The 17,159-nt window shown below is 38.0% G+C and overlaps 1 protein-coding gene across 2 annotated transcripts in view; it reads left to right on the top strand.

The window, feature by feature from the left end:
- GOSR1 (golgi SNAP receptor complex member 1) overlaps positions 1–17,159 on the top strand; it is a 51,788-nt gene that overhangs the window by 7,801 nt on the left and 26,828 nt on the right. For both annotated transcript variants that reach the window (XM_003812719.5, XM_008965178.4), the window contains exons 5-6: positions 4,849–4,940; positions 7,421–7,495. In XM_003812719.5, the coding sequence (XP_003812767.1) occupies positions 4,849–4,940; positions 7,421–7,495 (167 nt within the window). The remainder of the gene's footprint in view (positions 1–4,848; positions 4,941–7,420; positions 7,496–17,159) is intronic.

The following is a 17,159-nucleotide window of genomic DNA, read 5'->3' as shown; positions in this document are numbered from 1 at the left end:
GTTTTCATTATCACAGGAGTTTGGGTTTTTTTTTTTTTAATCCCTGCATTGGATATGTGCACATATATTTAAAAGGACAAAGAGAAAAATCTGAGAAAATAAATGCCATGCTAAAGGGACTTGTTTTACTTTTTTTTTGGGTCACCATTATAAAATTCTGAAAATATCTAATAGCTCTTGCTATTTCCTGGCGAAGTTGAGTAATATTCATCACTGGGTACATATACTTCCACTATGGGAGACCTAGCTAGCTAGCTGTAACAGTGAAATAGCCAATGGTCATGTATAGACAATAACATGGTGGGTAAGCGTGTACTTTCAGCTGGCTTTGAAGATAATATGGAGGGGGAATGATTTACTATACTTAGTATATTGTTTAAGAAAACAGTAAATGTGTATGCACCAATAAAACTAAATAAACTTTTAAAGATTTAAATGGAGGATATGTTAAAAATATGGTAGTACAAATAGGAAGGCAATTTTTTTTTTTTTTTTTTTGAGATAGGGTTTCTCTGTCACTCAGGCTGGAGTGCAGTAGTACAATCACAGCTCACTGCAGCCTCAACCTCCCAAGCTCAAACAAGCCTCCTACCTCAAACAAGCCTCCTACCTCAGCGTCCTGAGCATCTGGGACCACAAGCACATGCCACCACACCTGGCTAACTTTTTAAAAGCTTTTGCAGAGACAGGTCTTTGCCATGTTGCCCAGGCTGGTCTCTAACTCCTGTGTTCACGAGGTTTTGCTATATTGCCCAGGCTGGTCTCTTAACTCCTGTGTTCACAGGTTTTTGCTATGTTGCCCAGGCTGTTCTCTTAACTCCTGTGTATGGGCAATCCACCCCCTCAGCCTTCCAAAGTGCCAGAATTATAGGCATGAGCCGCTGTACCCAGCCACAAATATTTTTAATATTGAGAAAAGTCAGCAACTATTTCTAATTTTAAAAACTGTTTTTAAAAGTAGGAATAGATGGCCGGGCGCAGTGGCTCATGCCTGTAATCCCAGCACTTTGGGAGGCCGAGGCAGGTGGATCACCTGAGGTCAGGAGTTGGAGACCAGCCTGGCCAACATGGCGAAACCCTGTCTCTACTAAAAGTATAAAAATAAGCTGGGCATAGTGGTGGGTGCCTGTAATCCCAGCTACTTCTGAGGCTGAGGCAGGAGAAGCTTGAACCCAGGAGGTGGAGGTTGCAGTGAGCCGAGATTGCACCACTGCACCCAGCCTGGGCAACAGAGTGACTGTCTCAAAACAAAAAAAAAAGATGTAAATATTGGAAAAGAAGAGGCAAAATTTCTGTGAGGTAGCAGGATAAAATTATATGTCTAGTACACGCAAGAAAATTACCTGATAAAAAGTTAGAAACAATTAAATTCAGTAAGATGGTAGATCACAAAATGAATACATAAAAGCAAATAGTTTTCCTATTATGATAGGAAATAAATGATAACCTGTTAGAAAATACAATGGAAGAAACTATAAAGCATTTATATATGAATTAAATAAGAAATGTGTAGGACTTGTATGTGCAGAATTCTACTGAGGGACATAGAACAAGATTTAAGTAAAGGAAAGAATCATTCTGTTTTTGGATAGGAAGACTTTCGTCTAAATTGCATGACATCCCAGTGGAAACAGCAGGGTTGTATCGTTGTTTGTTTAATTAAAAACAAATGACATAATGACACCAAAGTTCATTTGGAATCATAGACATACAAGAACAACCAAGAAAAACAACCTGAAAATGAAGATAAGTGGTAGAGGGTTCCTAGTTCTACCAGATCTTAAAACCTGTTAAAAAGCTGGAATAGATAAGACAGTTTGATACTAGAGAAAATAAATAAATAAATAAAAACAATTAAACAGAGTTTATATGTAGACCCAATTATGTTTGGAAATTTTTAGTTTCTGATAAAGATGTTGTTTAAAATCAGTGGGGCAAAGAGAAATTATAAAATAAATGGAACTATAACCATTGCCTAATTATTCAGAGATTTTAAAAAAACAATTCTATCTCAATCCTCACATCCAGAACAAATTCCAAATGGATCCAAGAAGTATAGAAAAAGAAACCATAAAGCAGAGGTGAAATTTGTAAACTTTGGAGCAGAAAGGACTTTCTAAATAAGACTTGATACTGGAAACCATAACGAATGGCTAATTTGCTTACTACACAGAGATATAATAGAAATAAGAAAAAGACAGTAGGAAAATGGACAAAGGATATAAAATCGCTTACAAAAAAATGAATGGCCAAAACTATAAAAACATTTTCAGCAGTATTTCCAAATAAAAATACAGAAATCTAAAAGAGGTGATTTTTCACATGTCAGATTAGCAAATGTTGAAACATTTGTAACCCATTATTGGCAAGAGTAAAAATTTAAAAAGGGCACTCATATATTGCTGGTGGGAACATAAGTTGATGTAATGTTTATAGAAGGCAGTTTAGCACTACCAGAATTTAAATGAATGTAAGATTCTTTGATCCAGTTATTCTTTTTTTTTTTTTTTTTGAGACGGAGTCTCACTCTGTTGTCCAGGCTGGAGTATTGGAGTGCAATGGTGCGATCTCGGCTCACTGCAGCCTCCACCTCCTGGGTTCAAGCGATTCTTCTGCCTCGGCCTCCCGAGTAGCAGGAACTACAGGCGTGCGCCACCACGCCCAGCTAATTTTTGTATTTTTAGTAGAGATGGGGTTTCATCATATTGATCAAGCTGGTCTTGAACTCCTGATGTCATGATCCACCCACCTCGGCCTCCCAAAGTGCTGGGATTACAGGCATGAGCCACCGTACCCAGCCCTGATCCAATTATTCTATTGCTAGGCATTTACTCCTTTTTTTTTTTAAGCTCTGTTGAACTTAATAGACATTTACTCTTTAAATATACTTTTTTTTTTTTTTTGAGACAGAGTCTCACTCTGTCACCCAGGCTGGAGTGCAGTGGCGTGGTCTTGGCTCACTGCAACCTCTGCCTCCCGGGTTCACACCATTCTCCTGCCTCAGCCTCCCGAGTAGCTGGGACTCCAGGCGCTCGCCACCATGCCCGGCTATTTTTTTGTATTTTTAGTAGAGATGGGGTTTCACCATGTTAGTCAGGATGGTCTCGATCTCCTGACCTCATGATCCGCCCGCCTTGGCCTCCCAAAGTGTTGGGATTACAGGCGTGAGCCACTGCGCCCAGCCTAAATATAGTTTTTTTTAAATAAAAGAGTTCAGTTAAAAAAATATATGTAAGAATGTTTATTGGCAGTATTTTTTTTTTTTTTTTTTTGAAACAGAGTCTCGCTCTGTTGCCTAGGCTGGAGTGCTGTGGTATGATCTCAACTCACTGTAACCTCTGCCTCCCAAGTTCAAGTGATTCTCCTGCCTCAAACTCCTGAGCAAAGTAGCTGGGACTACAGGTGCGTTCCACCACACTGGCTAAGTTTTGTGTTTTTAGTAGAGACGGGGTTTCGCCATGTTGGCCAGGCTGGTCTCGAACTCCTGACCTCTAGTGATCCGCCCACCTCAGCCTCCCAAAGTGCTGGGATTACAGGCATGAGCCACCCTGCCTAGTCTGGCAGTATTTTTAATAGCAAACAAAATGAAAACAACTAATGTGTTTATCAGTAGGGAATTTATTAAATTGTGATAGTCATAAGATAATATTCTATGCAGCTATTAAAAAGAATGATGTAGATTTCTTTTTCCTAATATGGAAAGATTGCTTGATACTTTATGAAGTACAAAAAGCAAGGTGTACATCAGAATGTATATTATGACTTACTTGGCAAAGTGAAAGAAATAATAGATAAGCTTGTATATGTAAAAACATATTTCCTGGCCAGGTGCAGTGGCTCACGCCTGTAATCCCAGCATTTTGGGAGGCCAGTGTGGGTGGAACTGTTGAGGTCATGAGTTCAAGACCAGCCTGGCCAACATGGTGAAACTCCATCTCTACTAAAAATACAAAAATTAGCTGGATGTAGTGGCACGCTCCTATAGTCCCAGTACTAGGGAGGCCAAGGCACTAGAATCGCTTGAACCCAGGAAGTGGAGTTTGCAGTGAGCTGAGATGGCACCACTATACTCCAGCCTGAGCGACAGAGCAAGACTCTTGTCTCCAAAAAAAAAGAAAATAATAATTTCCTGGAAGAAAATACAAAATGATGGTAACAGTTATGAGGTATGGAGCAGAATGTTTTGTTTTCCTTTGTTTCACCTTTATTTCTTTTGGTGCTCTTTTAATATTCTCCTCCATGTTTATGTGTTACTTTTGTTTTTTAAAAGGTCAACAGGGACTCTGTGGGAGACAAGATTTTGATTTTCTTCTTTATCTACATCTCTGAATTTATGAAAAGTAATGAAATACTTTTAACAGTGGTACAAAAATAGTAGAAAATGTTTAAAGATTATTTTGTTCCTTATAATTCTCTTGATTCTGTTCTTTTTTGTTTAGGAATTAAATTTTTTGTGAGAGCTCCAAAATGATGAAATTTGAAAATAAGCTCTATTAAGTATACTACTAAGTAAAAAGAGCCTCTCAAGTTTTCTCCTAGACTATTTGAAGTTATTTTATCTCAGAATTTTTTTCTTCTTAATTCTGCCTCGTAAGACAAAGTACTAGGAGGTACAAAGGATAGTGATTTAATGTCACTGTTTCCCTAGCACTGAATTATTTTCACTTGAAAGAAGTTGGTCACTCTTCAGGAAAGTAATTTTAAAGTTATTTTTACCTTTGGTTAATTTGATTTCTTAAATAGCAGTTTTCTTGACAAATTTACAGTGTGATGATGATACATAACTGGTTCAGTGAGATGAAAATCCATAATTAGCTTCTGTTGAGACTGGATGTTGATTTATTACAGGATTATACACATGAATTCCATAAAACCAAAGCAAACTTTATGGCAATACGGGAAAGGGAGAATCTCATGGGATCAGTACGAAAAGATATTGAGTAAGTTACTTTTTATATTATTTTGTAGAATATTTATTCAGATTTGGCTTTAGGATATGTTCACGGTTAATTGCAAATTGAGTGGCAGAACCGTGGTTGAGATTTTAGGGTTTCCAATTCCCATTTCACTGTCTTTTTAACATTGCTGCTACAATGTCATCCTAATCTACTTTTCCATTTTTATCTCATGCTTCCTCTTACTTTATCATTGGCTCCTGCCAACCTTGACTTTCCTGTCTTAATTCAAAGTCCAGCTTAGGTGGTTCTGGTTCTTCATGGTTCTCTGATCTCTTACCTCCCACCCTAAGAATTGTAATGTTACTTTTATGATCCTCTGCAGATGTGTCAAAGAAAAAAAAATTCTTTAATTGTAACATTATCGGTAACTGAAGCTCCCCATGTTTCTCTTCCTGATTATCACCTATCCCCTGGCCCTCTCCCTTGTCCCAACAGTTACATATTACAAACAGTAATATGTACAAACTCACTCATAGCCTTATGTTAAATTATTTAAGGACTCCCAACATTCTCATACTGATCTCAATCTATAATTTTAAATATTTGGTTTTTTCTTCTGTCCCTTCACCTCACCTTTAAAGATCTATTCTACCATTTCATATGCATTTTTGGAAATTTTTTTACAACTGAACACTACTGACAAAGTTAAGTCCCATGGGCGTCTCATTGAAGCTGAAGATGTTCCAATTTGGAGCCATCTCATGATACCTGTCATCATCTCATTTGTGATAAATGTGATAAATTATGTGATACATTTTATAAACTATGATACACATTTATGGTAAACTGTATATTATGTGTACTCTCGAAAACACTTTCCTAGAGATCCTTTATTTTATTGTAACAGTAACAGTTTCAACAGTAAGATTGTTGTAATATTTTTAGTCCTTCAGGACATTTAAGTCTTTTGTTTAATTTACATGTAGTCCATTTATATATATGTTTTGAGGAATGCATTGGGAACCCATATAGGGGAGGGTCTTTAATGTATAGACACTGAGCCCCCCCATAATTTGTGGGAATCACTAGAATGCAACCCATTGTAATAACTTGCTTTTTGAAAAATGGCCATAAAAGATATGTTCATCTATTCATTAAACTGTCTCCTGAGTATCAACTCTGAGTTAGTCACAGCAGAAGGTAGAAATGAAAAGACCGGCCAGGCGTGGTGGCTCCCGCCTGTAATCCCAGCACTTTGGGAGGCTGAGGCAGGCGGATCACTTGGGGCCAGGAGTTCAAGACCAGCCTGGCCAACATGGTGAAACCCTGTCTCTACTAAAAATAAAAAAATTAACTGGGCGTAGTTGTAGGCATCTGTAATCCCAGCCACTCGGGAGGCTGAGGCAGGAGAATTGGTTTAACCTGGGATGTGGAGGTTGCAGTGAGCTGTGATCATGCCACTGCACTCTAGCCTGGGTGACAGAGCAAGACTCTGTCTAAAAAAAAAAAAAAAAGGAAAAGACCAATGTGGCCCTGTAGGAGTTTAGAATCTAAGTGCTAGAGGAAAGTATATGTAGTAGTTTACACAGTATTTTTTAATGTATTATATTTTTTGGCCTCATAGCAATCTTTTGGTTAAGATAGAAATGATCAGTCTCATTTTACAAAACTAGGTATTGAGACACTTGTCTGAGGTGAAGTGGCTATGAAATGATTCAGTATAGATTTAAATCCAAGTCATCAGTCTCCTGAGTCCAATGTGTTCTTGGTTATATTATTCTGCTTTCCTTGGTGGTGGTTTCTCCTGTAGCACTGCCTTTCAGCCAGTATTTCAGTTTTAACAGCATGTTGGCTGCAGTGAGCCAACATTGTGCCACTGCATGCCAGTCTGGGTAACAAAGTAAGACTCTGTCTCCAAAAAAAAAAATTGTTCCTGATACTTTATTATTAGTGGAAAACAGAAAAATTAAATTTTTGATAGTAGTGATAAGAGTAATTTTTTTGTCAACTTGAATACACTAAAGACCAAAATGGTTATCCTTAAGTGTGCCAAAATGAGCAAATCTTTAGCTTGATTTCAGTGTTCCTTAGGCTTCAGTTGGTGGACCGCATATATTATTGTGAAAGAAAACATTTCATTTCAACAGCTTTCCCACCCTGTGTGCTGTGTACTAAATCAGTCCTAAGTTTTACTTCTACTTGGAGAAAAATGAAGATATCAGAGATAGGAGGTAAAGGAAAAGTAAGATTGTTTTGGTTGTTTGTTTCAGAATGTTGAGTTATTTTGGTGAAAAACAGTAAACTGTTGGGCCTAAATTAGAGATGCAGAGGCATTAATATTTATCTACCTAAAATAGATAACATTTTTCAGAGGGAAATGCAAAGGATTATGTACTTTCATTGTTCATTCAAAACTCTGGAGAGGCTCAATTTTTCTACTTTCAAGATCACTAGGGTCAGTCACTTAATCTGATTTTGTATTCTCTGCCAAAAATGTTTTTAAATTTTCTCTTTTGTCCCAGGTCATATAAAAGTGGGTCTGGAGTAAACAACAGAAGAACTGAGCTATTTTTGAAAGAACATGACCACCTTCGAAAGTAGGTATTGAATGTATGTGCATTATGTGGTTTTCCACGTTTATTAATTCATTTACTTATGTAACCAACATTTTATGATGTTTATTATACTGAGTGCCTTGTCCATGCTAATTCATTTTATTCTCCTAATGACTCTTTTCAATAGAAAAGGAATTGCAACTGTTCCAACCATAATTAGGAAAGATCCTATGCTGTTGAATATTTCACATCACTTAATTGTTACCTTAATATGGTTGTTTTTTTTTTTTTTTTTTTTTTTTTTTTTTTTTTTTTTTTTTGAGATGGAGTCTCGCTCTGTCACCCAGGCTAGTGCAGTGACTCAATCTCAGCTCACTGCAGCCGCTTGCCTCCCGGGTTCAAGCGATTCTCCTGCCTCAGCCTCCCAAGTAGCTGGGACTACAGGCGTGTGCCACCATGCCTGGCTAATTTTTTTGTATTTTTGGTAAAGATGGAGTTTCACCAAGTAGCCAGGATGGTCTCCATCTCCTGACCTCGTGATCCACCCACCTTGGCCTCCCAAATTGCTGGGATTACAGGCGTGAGCCACCACCGCACCCGGCCAGTGCATGTGCTAATTCTCTACAGAGTGAGACTGAGACAGGATGAAACTGAATGGAATAAGAGCTCCTGATGAATTAGATGAGTCGTAGAGACTGAAAAGATGGGCTTAGTCATTGCCCTCAGTATGATAACACAAGCTTCTAAATACTTCTCTTAAATCAATTTTTTTTTGTAATTACAAATACTTGCTAGGTAGTAAAATAACATTAAAATTATCAGTAAAATATGTTTACAAAATAATGTGAAAAACTTTAGTTTTTCAGTGTTTTTGTATTTCATTTGCCAAGTGCTTTGAGGAAGAAGTGGCAAGATTTTTTTGAAATAACTTTAAATAACAAAAGCTATAAATGCCTTTCATAGTGCTCATTTTAGAAAGTATGGATAGTTCAACAACACAAAAAGAAAATTGAAATGACACATTACTACAAATTCTGTAACATTTTTTACTCTTCAGTAGATTGCAAGCTTTTTCCCATATAATTTGATTGTTTTTTTAAAATAAATGGTGCATATATTCCATAATAAAGATAAACCATAAATTATGTAACCATTTCCCTAATGTTGGCCTTTTGGGTTATGTTCTGTTTTTACTGTTATACACAGTAAAGCCTTTGTGTGTATCCGTCATGATTTCCTCATTCTAAATTCCTAAATCAGAATTGCAGGATTAAAGAACACACTCATTTGCAAAGTTTTTCTATAATATTGGCAAATTTCCAAGTTTGATATTTTGCAGTAGGGTCAGACCTTTTATGGCTAGAACTATGTTTAAGCTTTTGCTTCTTCATAAATATTGTTTTTTAATGTTAATGTAATTTTTTACTTGCTCCAAAAGCACTTATTTTTGCCTGGAAAAAGAGTAAATCAGTTTTTGTAAATGAATGCCAGACTTAAACACACACACACACACACACACACACACAACTTTGTAATGAATTGTTTTTACCAGCTCTCCTTAATACTCTTTTTATCTAAAAATAAATGCTGTTAGGTTTTAGCAATTTATGTTATGGATGACAAATTTCTTTTGCTATATGGTGGATAAAGTAACTTTCATTTTTGGCTTCTCTTTCCCTGAGTCTGTCAGTCAGAAGAAAATACTGACTTTGAATTAGTGTCAAGCTTGTAACTACTTGTTTTTTGCTGGACTGTTGATACATTCTCATAGGGTTTTTAGTTGCTGTTTAGATAATTTCTCTTTCTTTATGTAATTGTTCTTTTTCTGTACTCCCTGATATTTTTCTTCTTGAAAAAGTATCTAGTTAATTTTGTATAGTTCTTCTCCCCACCCCAAGAATTTCTGCCTTTATAATCTTTTCTTTCTTTTTTCTTTAAGACAGAGTCTCACTCTGTTGCCCAGGCTGGAGTGTCACGGTGTGATTTCAGCTCACTGTGCCCTCTGCCTCCTGGGTTCCAGCAGTTCTCCTGCCTCAGCCTCCTAGGTAGCTGGGACTACAGGCACCTGCCACTACACCCAGCTAACTTTTGTATTTTTAGTAGAGATGGGGTTTCACTATGTTGGCCAGGCTGATCTTGAACTCCTGACTTCAAGAGATCCACCCACCTCAGCCTCTGAAAGTGCTGGGATTACAGGCGTGAGGCAATGTGCCCAGACTTTTTTTTTTTTTTGACTTGAGGGTCTCACTCTGTCACCCATTGTTTCTCTCTTTGTATTTATTTTATATAAGATATATGGCTTTTTCTGGCCAACATGGTGAAAACCCATCTCTACTAAAAATACAAAAATTAGCCGGGTGGTGGGCACCTGTAATCCCAACTACTTGGGAGGCTGAGGCAGGAGAATTGCTTGAACCTGGGAGGCGGAGGTTGCAGTGAGCCAAGATCACGCTACTGCACTTCAGCCTGTGTGACAGAGCGAGACTCCAGCTCAAAAAAAAAAAAAAAAAGACATATGGCTGATTATATTCTTGCTGTCTTTATAGATGGAGAATTAAGGAGTAGAGACAGACAGACTATATTACCTCAAACATTGAAATGCCATAATTTATCCAGAATCATACATTCATTACTTGACCAGGCATATGATGCTTTTTCTCTAGAAGCATTTTGTCATTTTGAATAAAATACGTCTTCTGTATTTACCTTAATGAAGTTGACAACTTTCAGAGGTTTTCAGTGGTGAAGATAAACTTGAATAAGGAGATAACTTACACAAGCAGAAAAAGCCTCGTCTCTTCTGGATTCCTTTAATGCCAGTGGTCATCACCAGGTGTAGATCAGTCACCTTTTACCCAGGCTGGGACCGCCACCTTCTCAGGTGTGTCACCTTAGCAATCTTCTGCATCTCACTGTCAGCCAACACATTTTCTCCTTCCAAGCCTCTGCAGTCTCATGAGTTTGTCTGTATTTTTCTTCTTATAACCTACCTTGCTACCTTAGCCAGCCTGGATCTCATAGGAGATTAACTGAAATACTCCCAACATTGGGCCTTTCCTGTGCCCCTGTCTTCCTGCTGTACCCTGGCAAAATGCCAGCCCAATCCACAGTCTGTTGTTCTACTTCTGTATGAGAGGGCTAAAGAAAAAGCAACTAGTCATACAGATTAACTCTGTTTTAAATTAACTATTAAATATTTTCAACCTCATCTGAGTACTCTGCCTTGCCTGATGCCTTTTGCTTGCCTAGCCCTGTTTAGTTCTCATTCTTTTCAAGAACTTTACCAAATCTTCTCCTTCCCCCTCTTGACCTTCCTGTCTCTTCACCTAATACAGAGGTTCTTAGCTTCCACTTCATTGAGATTTTTAAGGTTTTGATCTTTTCTATAAATTGACCTATAGGAGTATCCCTCTTTGCCCCTTTCCTATAGTTGTTAGGGGATGGAATATTTGTCCTGAGAAGGCCAATACGTGCATTGGACACTTGTCTCTATCCCCATTTGCTGTGTAAGTATTTGACTCTTCAGCCATCCGGTACACTGTCTGTCTCTGGTTTACACCTGCTGTCTCTGTGTCAGCACTCATTCCCGCTTTAGCCCATTGACTTCTTCCCTCACAACACTACTGAACTTGCTGTCAATAGGCACATCCGTGATCTCCTGCATGCCAAGTCTCATGGACATTTTTCTTCATGTTGTTTGGCTGCTGCTCTGCCTGACTTAATATTATAGTCTCCTTTCCTTGAAACCCTAGGCTACTGTGGCACTACACTTTACTGATTCTCCACTTACCTTTCTTACTTCTCTTTTGTTTTTTTCCTGAGTCCCTCCAGATGTGGCCTAGGAATCCTTTTAAACACAGCGCTCCAGGCAGAAATTAGTTGGAGTTAGTTCACAAGATGCAATTTATTTGCCATCCACCCTTGCATTTCAGCTCCATTATTTGTCCTTGACATGCTTGTCTATAAAAACACTTTCTCCTTCCCAGAGATGGCAGCTAACAATACCTAGCAAAGAGAAATGGGAATTTCATTCACAATGTCATAGGGAAAGCAATTGGTAAAATTATTTTACTGCCAAGGATAATAAGATTAGAGAGTTGAAGAAAGAGGCATGAATTCTGAAATTGTATAGAACCATCTAAAAGGTAAAGCTGAGGAGTTTTATCCATACTTACAGGCTGTGACTGTTTTCATAGAAGTACTCTCTGATTTATGGGCATGTCATTGATTACAACTAGAATTGCAGATTGTGCACATTAAACACATCAGCTTAAAAATCCTTGACATTTTAAAAATACCTTTGGCAGAGTTTTAGAGTAGTCATGATATTTAAAATATTATCCTAATTTGTTGGTTTCCTAGAGTATATTTTCATTTAATCATATGTATGATAAGAACATACAGACTTCTTGCTGGGGGCATTGGCTCATGCCTGTAAAGCCTGTAATCTCCGCTACTCAGGAGGCTGAGTTGGGAGGATTGCTTGAGGCCAAGACTTTGAGATTGGCCTGGGCAACATAGCAAGACTCTGTCTCTGAAATAATAATAATAATAAAAATACTAAGTATATTTCTTGGTTTCTAGGGTTAATTTTTTTTCATCTTCCTCTCATTAATTTACCACTTTTATCTGACTAAGATACCTTAAGTTTCTTTATTCCTTGGATTGGTAGTATAGTGAAATGATTAGGGCAGGGTTTTGAAGCCAGAGAGTCCTGGGTTCAAATCCTGGTGTGGACTCTATCTTTTTGGGGTAAGGACCTTTTTCTCTGACTTTCCAGTGTCTTTTAAATGGGTGAAATAACCCTTACTTTATGGAATGTTGCAAAGATGAGAGAGGATGTATGTAAAATGTTAACCTATTACAGAGCTTGATATGGAGTAGACGAATTCTAAAATTACATTGAGCCATTTTGCCTATAGTGGTGTTAGAATAGAAAAGTATACTCATACATTAGAATTGTGCACCTAGAGCTAAGTGATTCCAGCCCTGTGGAACCCGTCAATGCCAGAATGGCATGTAGGACTAGATAGATGAATGTCACCTCACCCTGATTGTCTATTAAAACTCAATGTATGGCCAGATGCAGTGGCTCACGCCTGTAATTCCCGCGCTTTAGGAGGCCGAGGCAGGCGGATCACTTGAAGTCAGTAGTTCAAGACCACCTGGCCAACATGGTGAAACCCCATCTCTACCAAAAATACAAAAATAAGCCAGGTGTGGTGGCAGGCGCCTATAATCCCAGCTACACAGGAGGCTGAGGCAGGAGAATTGCTTGAACCTGGCAGGCAGAAGTTGCAGTGAGCTGAGATCGCGTTACTCCATGCCAGCATGGGTGACAGAGCAATACTCCATCTCCAAAAAAAAAAAAAATCAATTTATTTTTAAATTACTCTTATTAGTCATTAGTCTTATTATATATCAGTATAATGAACATTTTATTTATTCAAATCCTTTTTTTTTTAGATGGAGATAATAAAATTTCAGTTGCATTCCACCTGTTTCTTCATGTGCATATCCAGATGCACATGTAATTTGTTGGTACCAGTTTTGGTTGTTTTAACGAGCATTTGTTGAGCATCTATGATGTGGAAAGTATTGTGCTGGGTGCTGGAGATAGAGAAGTTGAGTAAAGCATAGTGGCATCATCCCTGTCCTCGGTGAGCTCAGCCAGGTGGGGTGGGGAGCAGAAAAGAAATGTGAATCGGTAGTTCCAGTGCAAAGTAATAAGTGCTTTATTATGATATGCAAAGGTTTGTGCGTACCCTAGAGGAGCACATGAAAGGGAGTCATTACTCTGCTGAAGCTTCTGAAAGGGCTTTAGAGAAGTCGAACATCTGATCTGGTTCTTGAGGAATGAGTAGGTGTTCTCCAAGTAGAGATAGAAAAAGATTGAAAAGTTGAAACTCAGACCTCACGACCATGCCTTTGTCTTCTCTTCTTAAATCCGTATCATTCCTCATACATTATTAAATGGATCTATTTTGAAACGTCACGCATTTACTCATAGTCCAAACCCTCTCCCAGGTTATAGGCCTCACTCTGGCACCTGAAGAGGACACACTGGGCAAAAGAAAGTGAGCAGTGGGGGGGCTCTGAGGGTCACCGGGGTCAGCCGAGGCTGCCATTCTTTTTCCTCATAAATCAGATTTACTGAGGTAGAATTTACTTACAGTAAAAATGTATCCATTTTAAGTTTACAGTTTGGTACGTTTTAACAAATATATAGACTCTTTTAACCGCCACCACAGTAAGACAGAGAACATTTCTATCACCCCAAAAAAGTTCCTTATGCCCCTTTGGAGTCCGTCCCCGTCCCTCAGTCCCGGGCAGCTGCTTACTGGCTTTCTGTCACTATAGATTAGTTTTACCTTTTCCAGAATTTTATACAAATGAATTCATACAGTCTGCACTTATTTCACCTAGCATAGTGTTTCTAAGACTTAATTCTTTTTCTTAAATGTCAGTAATTGATTTCTTTCAATAGCGGGATAACTTCCATTGTATGATATACCATGATTTCTTTATCCATTCAACCATTGTTGCACAGTTGGGTTATTTTCAGTTTTTGGCTATTAAAAACAAAATTATTATGAACATTCATAAACAAAACTTTGTGTGGTCACATGTTCTCATTCCTCTTTTTTTTTTTTTTTTTGAGACGGAGTCTCATTCTGTTACCCAGGCTGGAGTGCAGTGGCGCAATCTAGGCTCACTGCAACCTCCACCTCCTGGGTTCATGACATTCTCCTGCCTCAGCCTCCCAAGTAGCTGGGACTACAGGCTCATGCCACCACGCCCAGCTAATTTTTTGTATTTTTAGTACAGACGGGGTTTCACCGTGTTAGCCAGGATGGTCTTGATCTCCTGACCTCGTGATCCACCCGCCTTGGCCTCCCAAAGTGCTGCGATTACAGGCGTGAGCCACTGTACCCGGCCGTTCTCATTCCTCTTGAGTAAATACTAGGAGTTGTATTGTTGAGTTGTATGGTAAGGATGTGTTCCAATTTATAAGAAAGTGTCAAACTTTTCCAAAGTGGTTATACCATTTTTGCATTCCTGTCAGTGGTGTGTGAGAGTTCAAATTGCTTTAAGCCCTTGCCAACACGCCTTTCTATTGTAACCATTTTAGTAGAAGTGTAATGGTTTTTATTGTGGTTTTGATTTGTATTTCTCTAAGGACTGGTGATGTTAAGCCTTCCTTCAAATGCTTATTAACCATTCTCGTATCTTCTTTTTTATTATTCACAACTCACAGGTTATTGTGACATTTGTATATCTTCTTTAGTAAGAGGGTCTGTTCAAGTCTTTTTGCCTTTTGTTTTGGGCTTTTTTCTATTGTGTTATAAGGGTTCTTTGTGTACTCTGGATGTAAGTCGTTTGTCAGATAAAGGTTTTGCAAGTATTTTCTCTCAGCCTGTGACTTCCTTTTCTTTTCATCTGGTGACTTTCAAAAGAGCTGAGGTTTTTAATTTTGATGAAATCTGGTTGATCAGTTTTTTCTTTCTGATTCATGTATTTTGGGCCTATTTAAGAAATCTTGGCTGTCCTAAGGTTACAGATTTTTTTCTTTTGTTTTCTTTCAGGAGTTTTAGTTTTAGCTTTTTTGTTTGTTTGTTTGTTTTTAAACCTGCAGCCAGCATCACACAGTTTTAGCTTTAACATTAGGTTTATAATCCACTTTGGCTTCACTTTTGTGTGTGGTGTAAGTTAAGGGCCAGGATTCATTTTTTTTTAAACACATGTATATTCCATTGTTTCAGTACCATTTGTTGAAAAGACTCTTTTCCTCTGTTTAATCTTTTCAAAGATGTTGACATCTTTCTAGAGAATTAATTGGACACTTGCTAGTTTATTTCTGAACTTTGTTCTGTTCTGTTGACCTACAGATCCATCCTTAGGCTAGTTGTACTCTGGTTACTGTAGCTTCATAATAAGTTTTGAAATGAGGTGGTGTGTAAGTCTCCTAACTTTATCATGTATCTTCAAAGTTATTTTGACTCCTCTGGGTCCTATGCACTTCCATATAAATTTTAATATCAGATTGTTTAAAAGCCTGCTGAAATTTCAAATAAGATTATATTGAATCTAGAGATCCATTTGGAGAGAATTGACATCTTAACAACTGTAAATCTTCCAATCCAGGAACAAGGTCTTATATGAAAATATACAAAGAACTCTTAAAATTCAAGAATTTTAAAGTGGAAAAAAGATCTGAACAGGCATCTTAACCAAGGAAGATATACAGACAATAAATTAAGCATGTGAAAAGATACTTAATGTAATTAAGTATCATTAGGGTACTGCAAAGTAAAACAACAGTAAGATACCACTGCACAACTGTTAGAATGGCTAAAATCCAAAACACTGACAACATTAGAAGGAACACTGAAGGAAGTGGAGTAACAGGAACTCTCACTCATTGCTGGTGTGAATGCAAAATGGTACAGCAACATTGGAAGACACTTAGGCAGTTTTGTTTTCTTTTTCTTTTTTTTTTTCCAAGACAGAGTCTAGCTGTGTCACCCAGGCTGGAGTGCGGTGGCGCGATCTCGGCTCACTGCATCCTCCGCCTCCCGGGTTTAAGCAGTTTTCTGCCTCAGCCTCCCAAGTAGCTGGGATTACAGGTGCGTGCCACCACACCCGACTAATTTTTGTATTTTTAGTAGAGACGGGGTTTCACCATCTTGGCCAGGCTGGTCTTGAACTCCTGACCTCATGATCCACCCGCCTTGGCCTCCCAAAGTTCTGGGATTATAGGCATGAGCCACCATGCCGAGCCTGGCAGTTTTCTTAAAAAGCTAAATATGGTCTTACCATACATTCTAGCAGTCATGCTCCTAGTGATTTACCTAAATGAGTTGAAAACTTACATTTACACAAAAACCTGTGCATGAATGTTTTACAGCAGCTTTATTCATAATTGCCAAAAAGTTGGAAGCAGTCAAGATGTCCTTAAATAAGTGAATGGATAAACAAATGGTGGTACATCCATGCAATGGAATATTATTCAGTCATACAAAGTAATAAGCCTTTAAGCCTGGAAAAGACATGGGGGAACTTTAAATGCATAAAAGCAGCCAGTCTGTGAAGGCTACATACTGTATAATTTTAACTATATAACATTTTGGACAAAGAAAACTATAGAGACAGTAAAAAGATCAGCAATTCTCAGGGGTTGAGGATGGGAAATGGAGGAAAAATGAATAGGTGAATGAAGCACAGGATACTTAGGGCAGTAAAACTCTTCTGTATGATACTGCAAGGATGGATCCATGACAAAACCCCTACCACCGTGCAATGCAAAGAGTCAACTCTAAAGCATGGTGTTTAGTTAGTAATTTATCAGTACTGGGTGATCAGTTGTAACACATGTGGCACACTAAGGCAAGAGGTAATCACAGGTGGAGGAGAATGGGTGTATAGTGTGTACTTTCTACTGAATATTTCTATATGTCTAAAATTGTTCTAGCAATAATTCTGTTCATTTTTTAAAAAGGAAAAAGTGATTTTCTAGGATCTCACTGCTAATGACTCAGCTTTTATTTTTTTATTTTCTCCTTGAACTGAGCAGGAATCTGTCAGGTGCTTCACTTTCTGTCTCCCGGTAACTTGCTGTGATTATGAAAATGTTTGTGCTAAACAACCCATGAACAAAGCAAATAAAGATATTCCTTCATCTACCCAGACTGAAAGGAATTATGCC

Source organism: Pan paniscus, chromosome 19 (genome assembly GCF_029289425.2).
Source record: "Pan paniscus chromosome 19, NHGRI_mPanPan1-v2.0_pri, whole genome shotgun sequence".
Lineage (NCBI taxonomy): Eukaryota > Metazoa > Chordata > Mammalia > Primates > Hominidae > Pan > Pan paniscus.
Note: the sequence above shows the minus strand (reverse complement) of the source record. Positions and strands in the feature narration are given on the sequence as shown.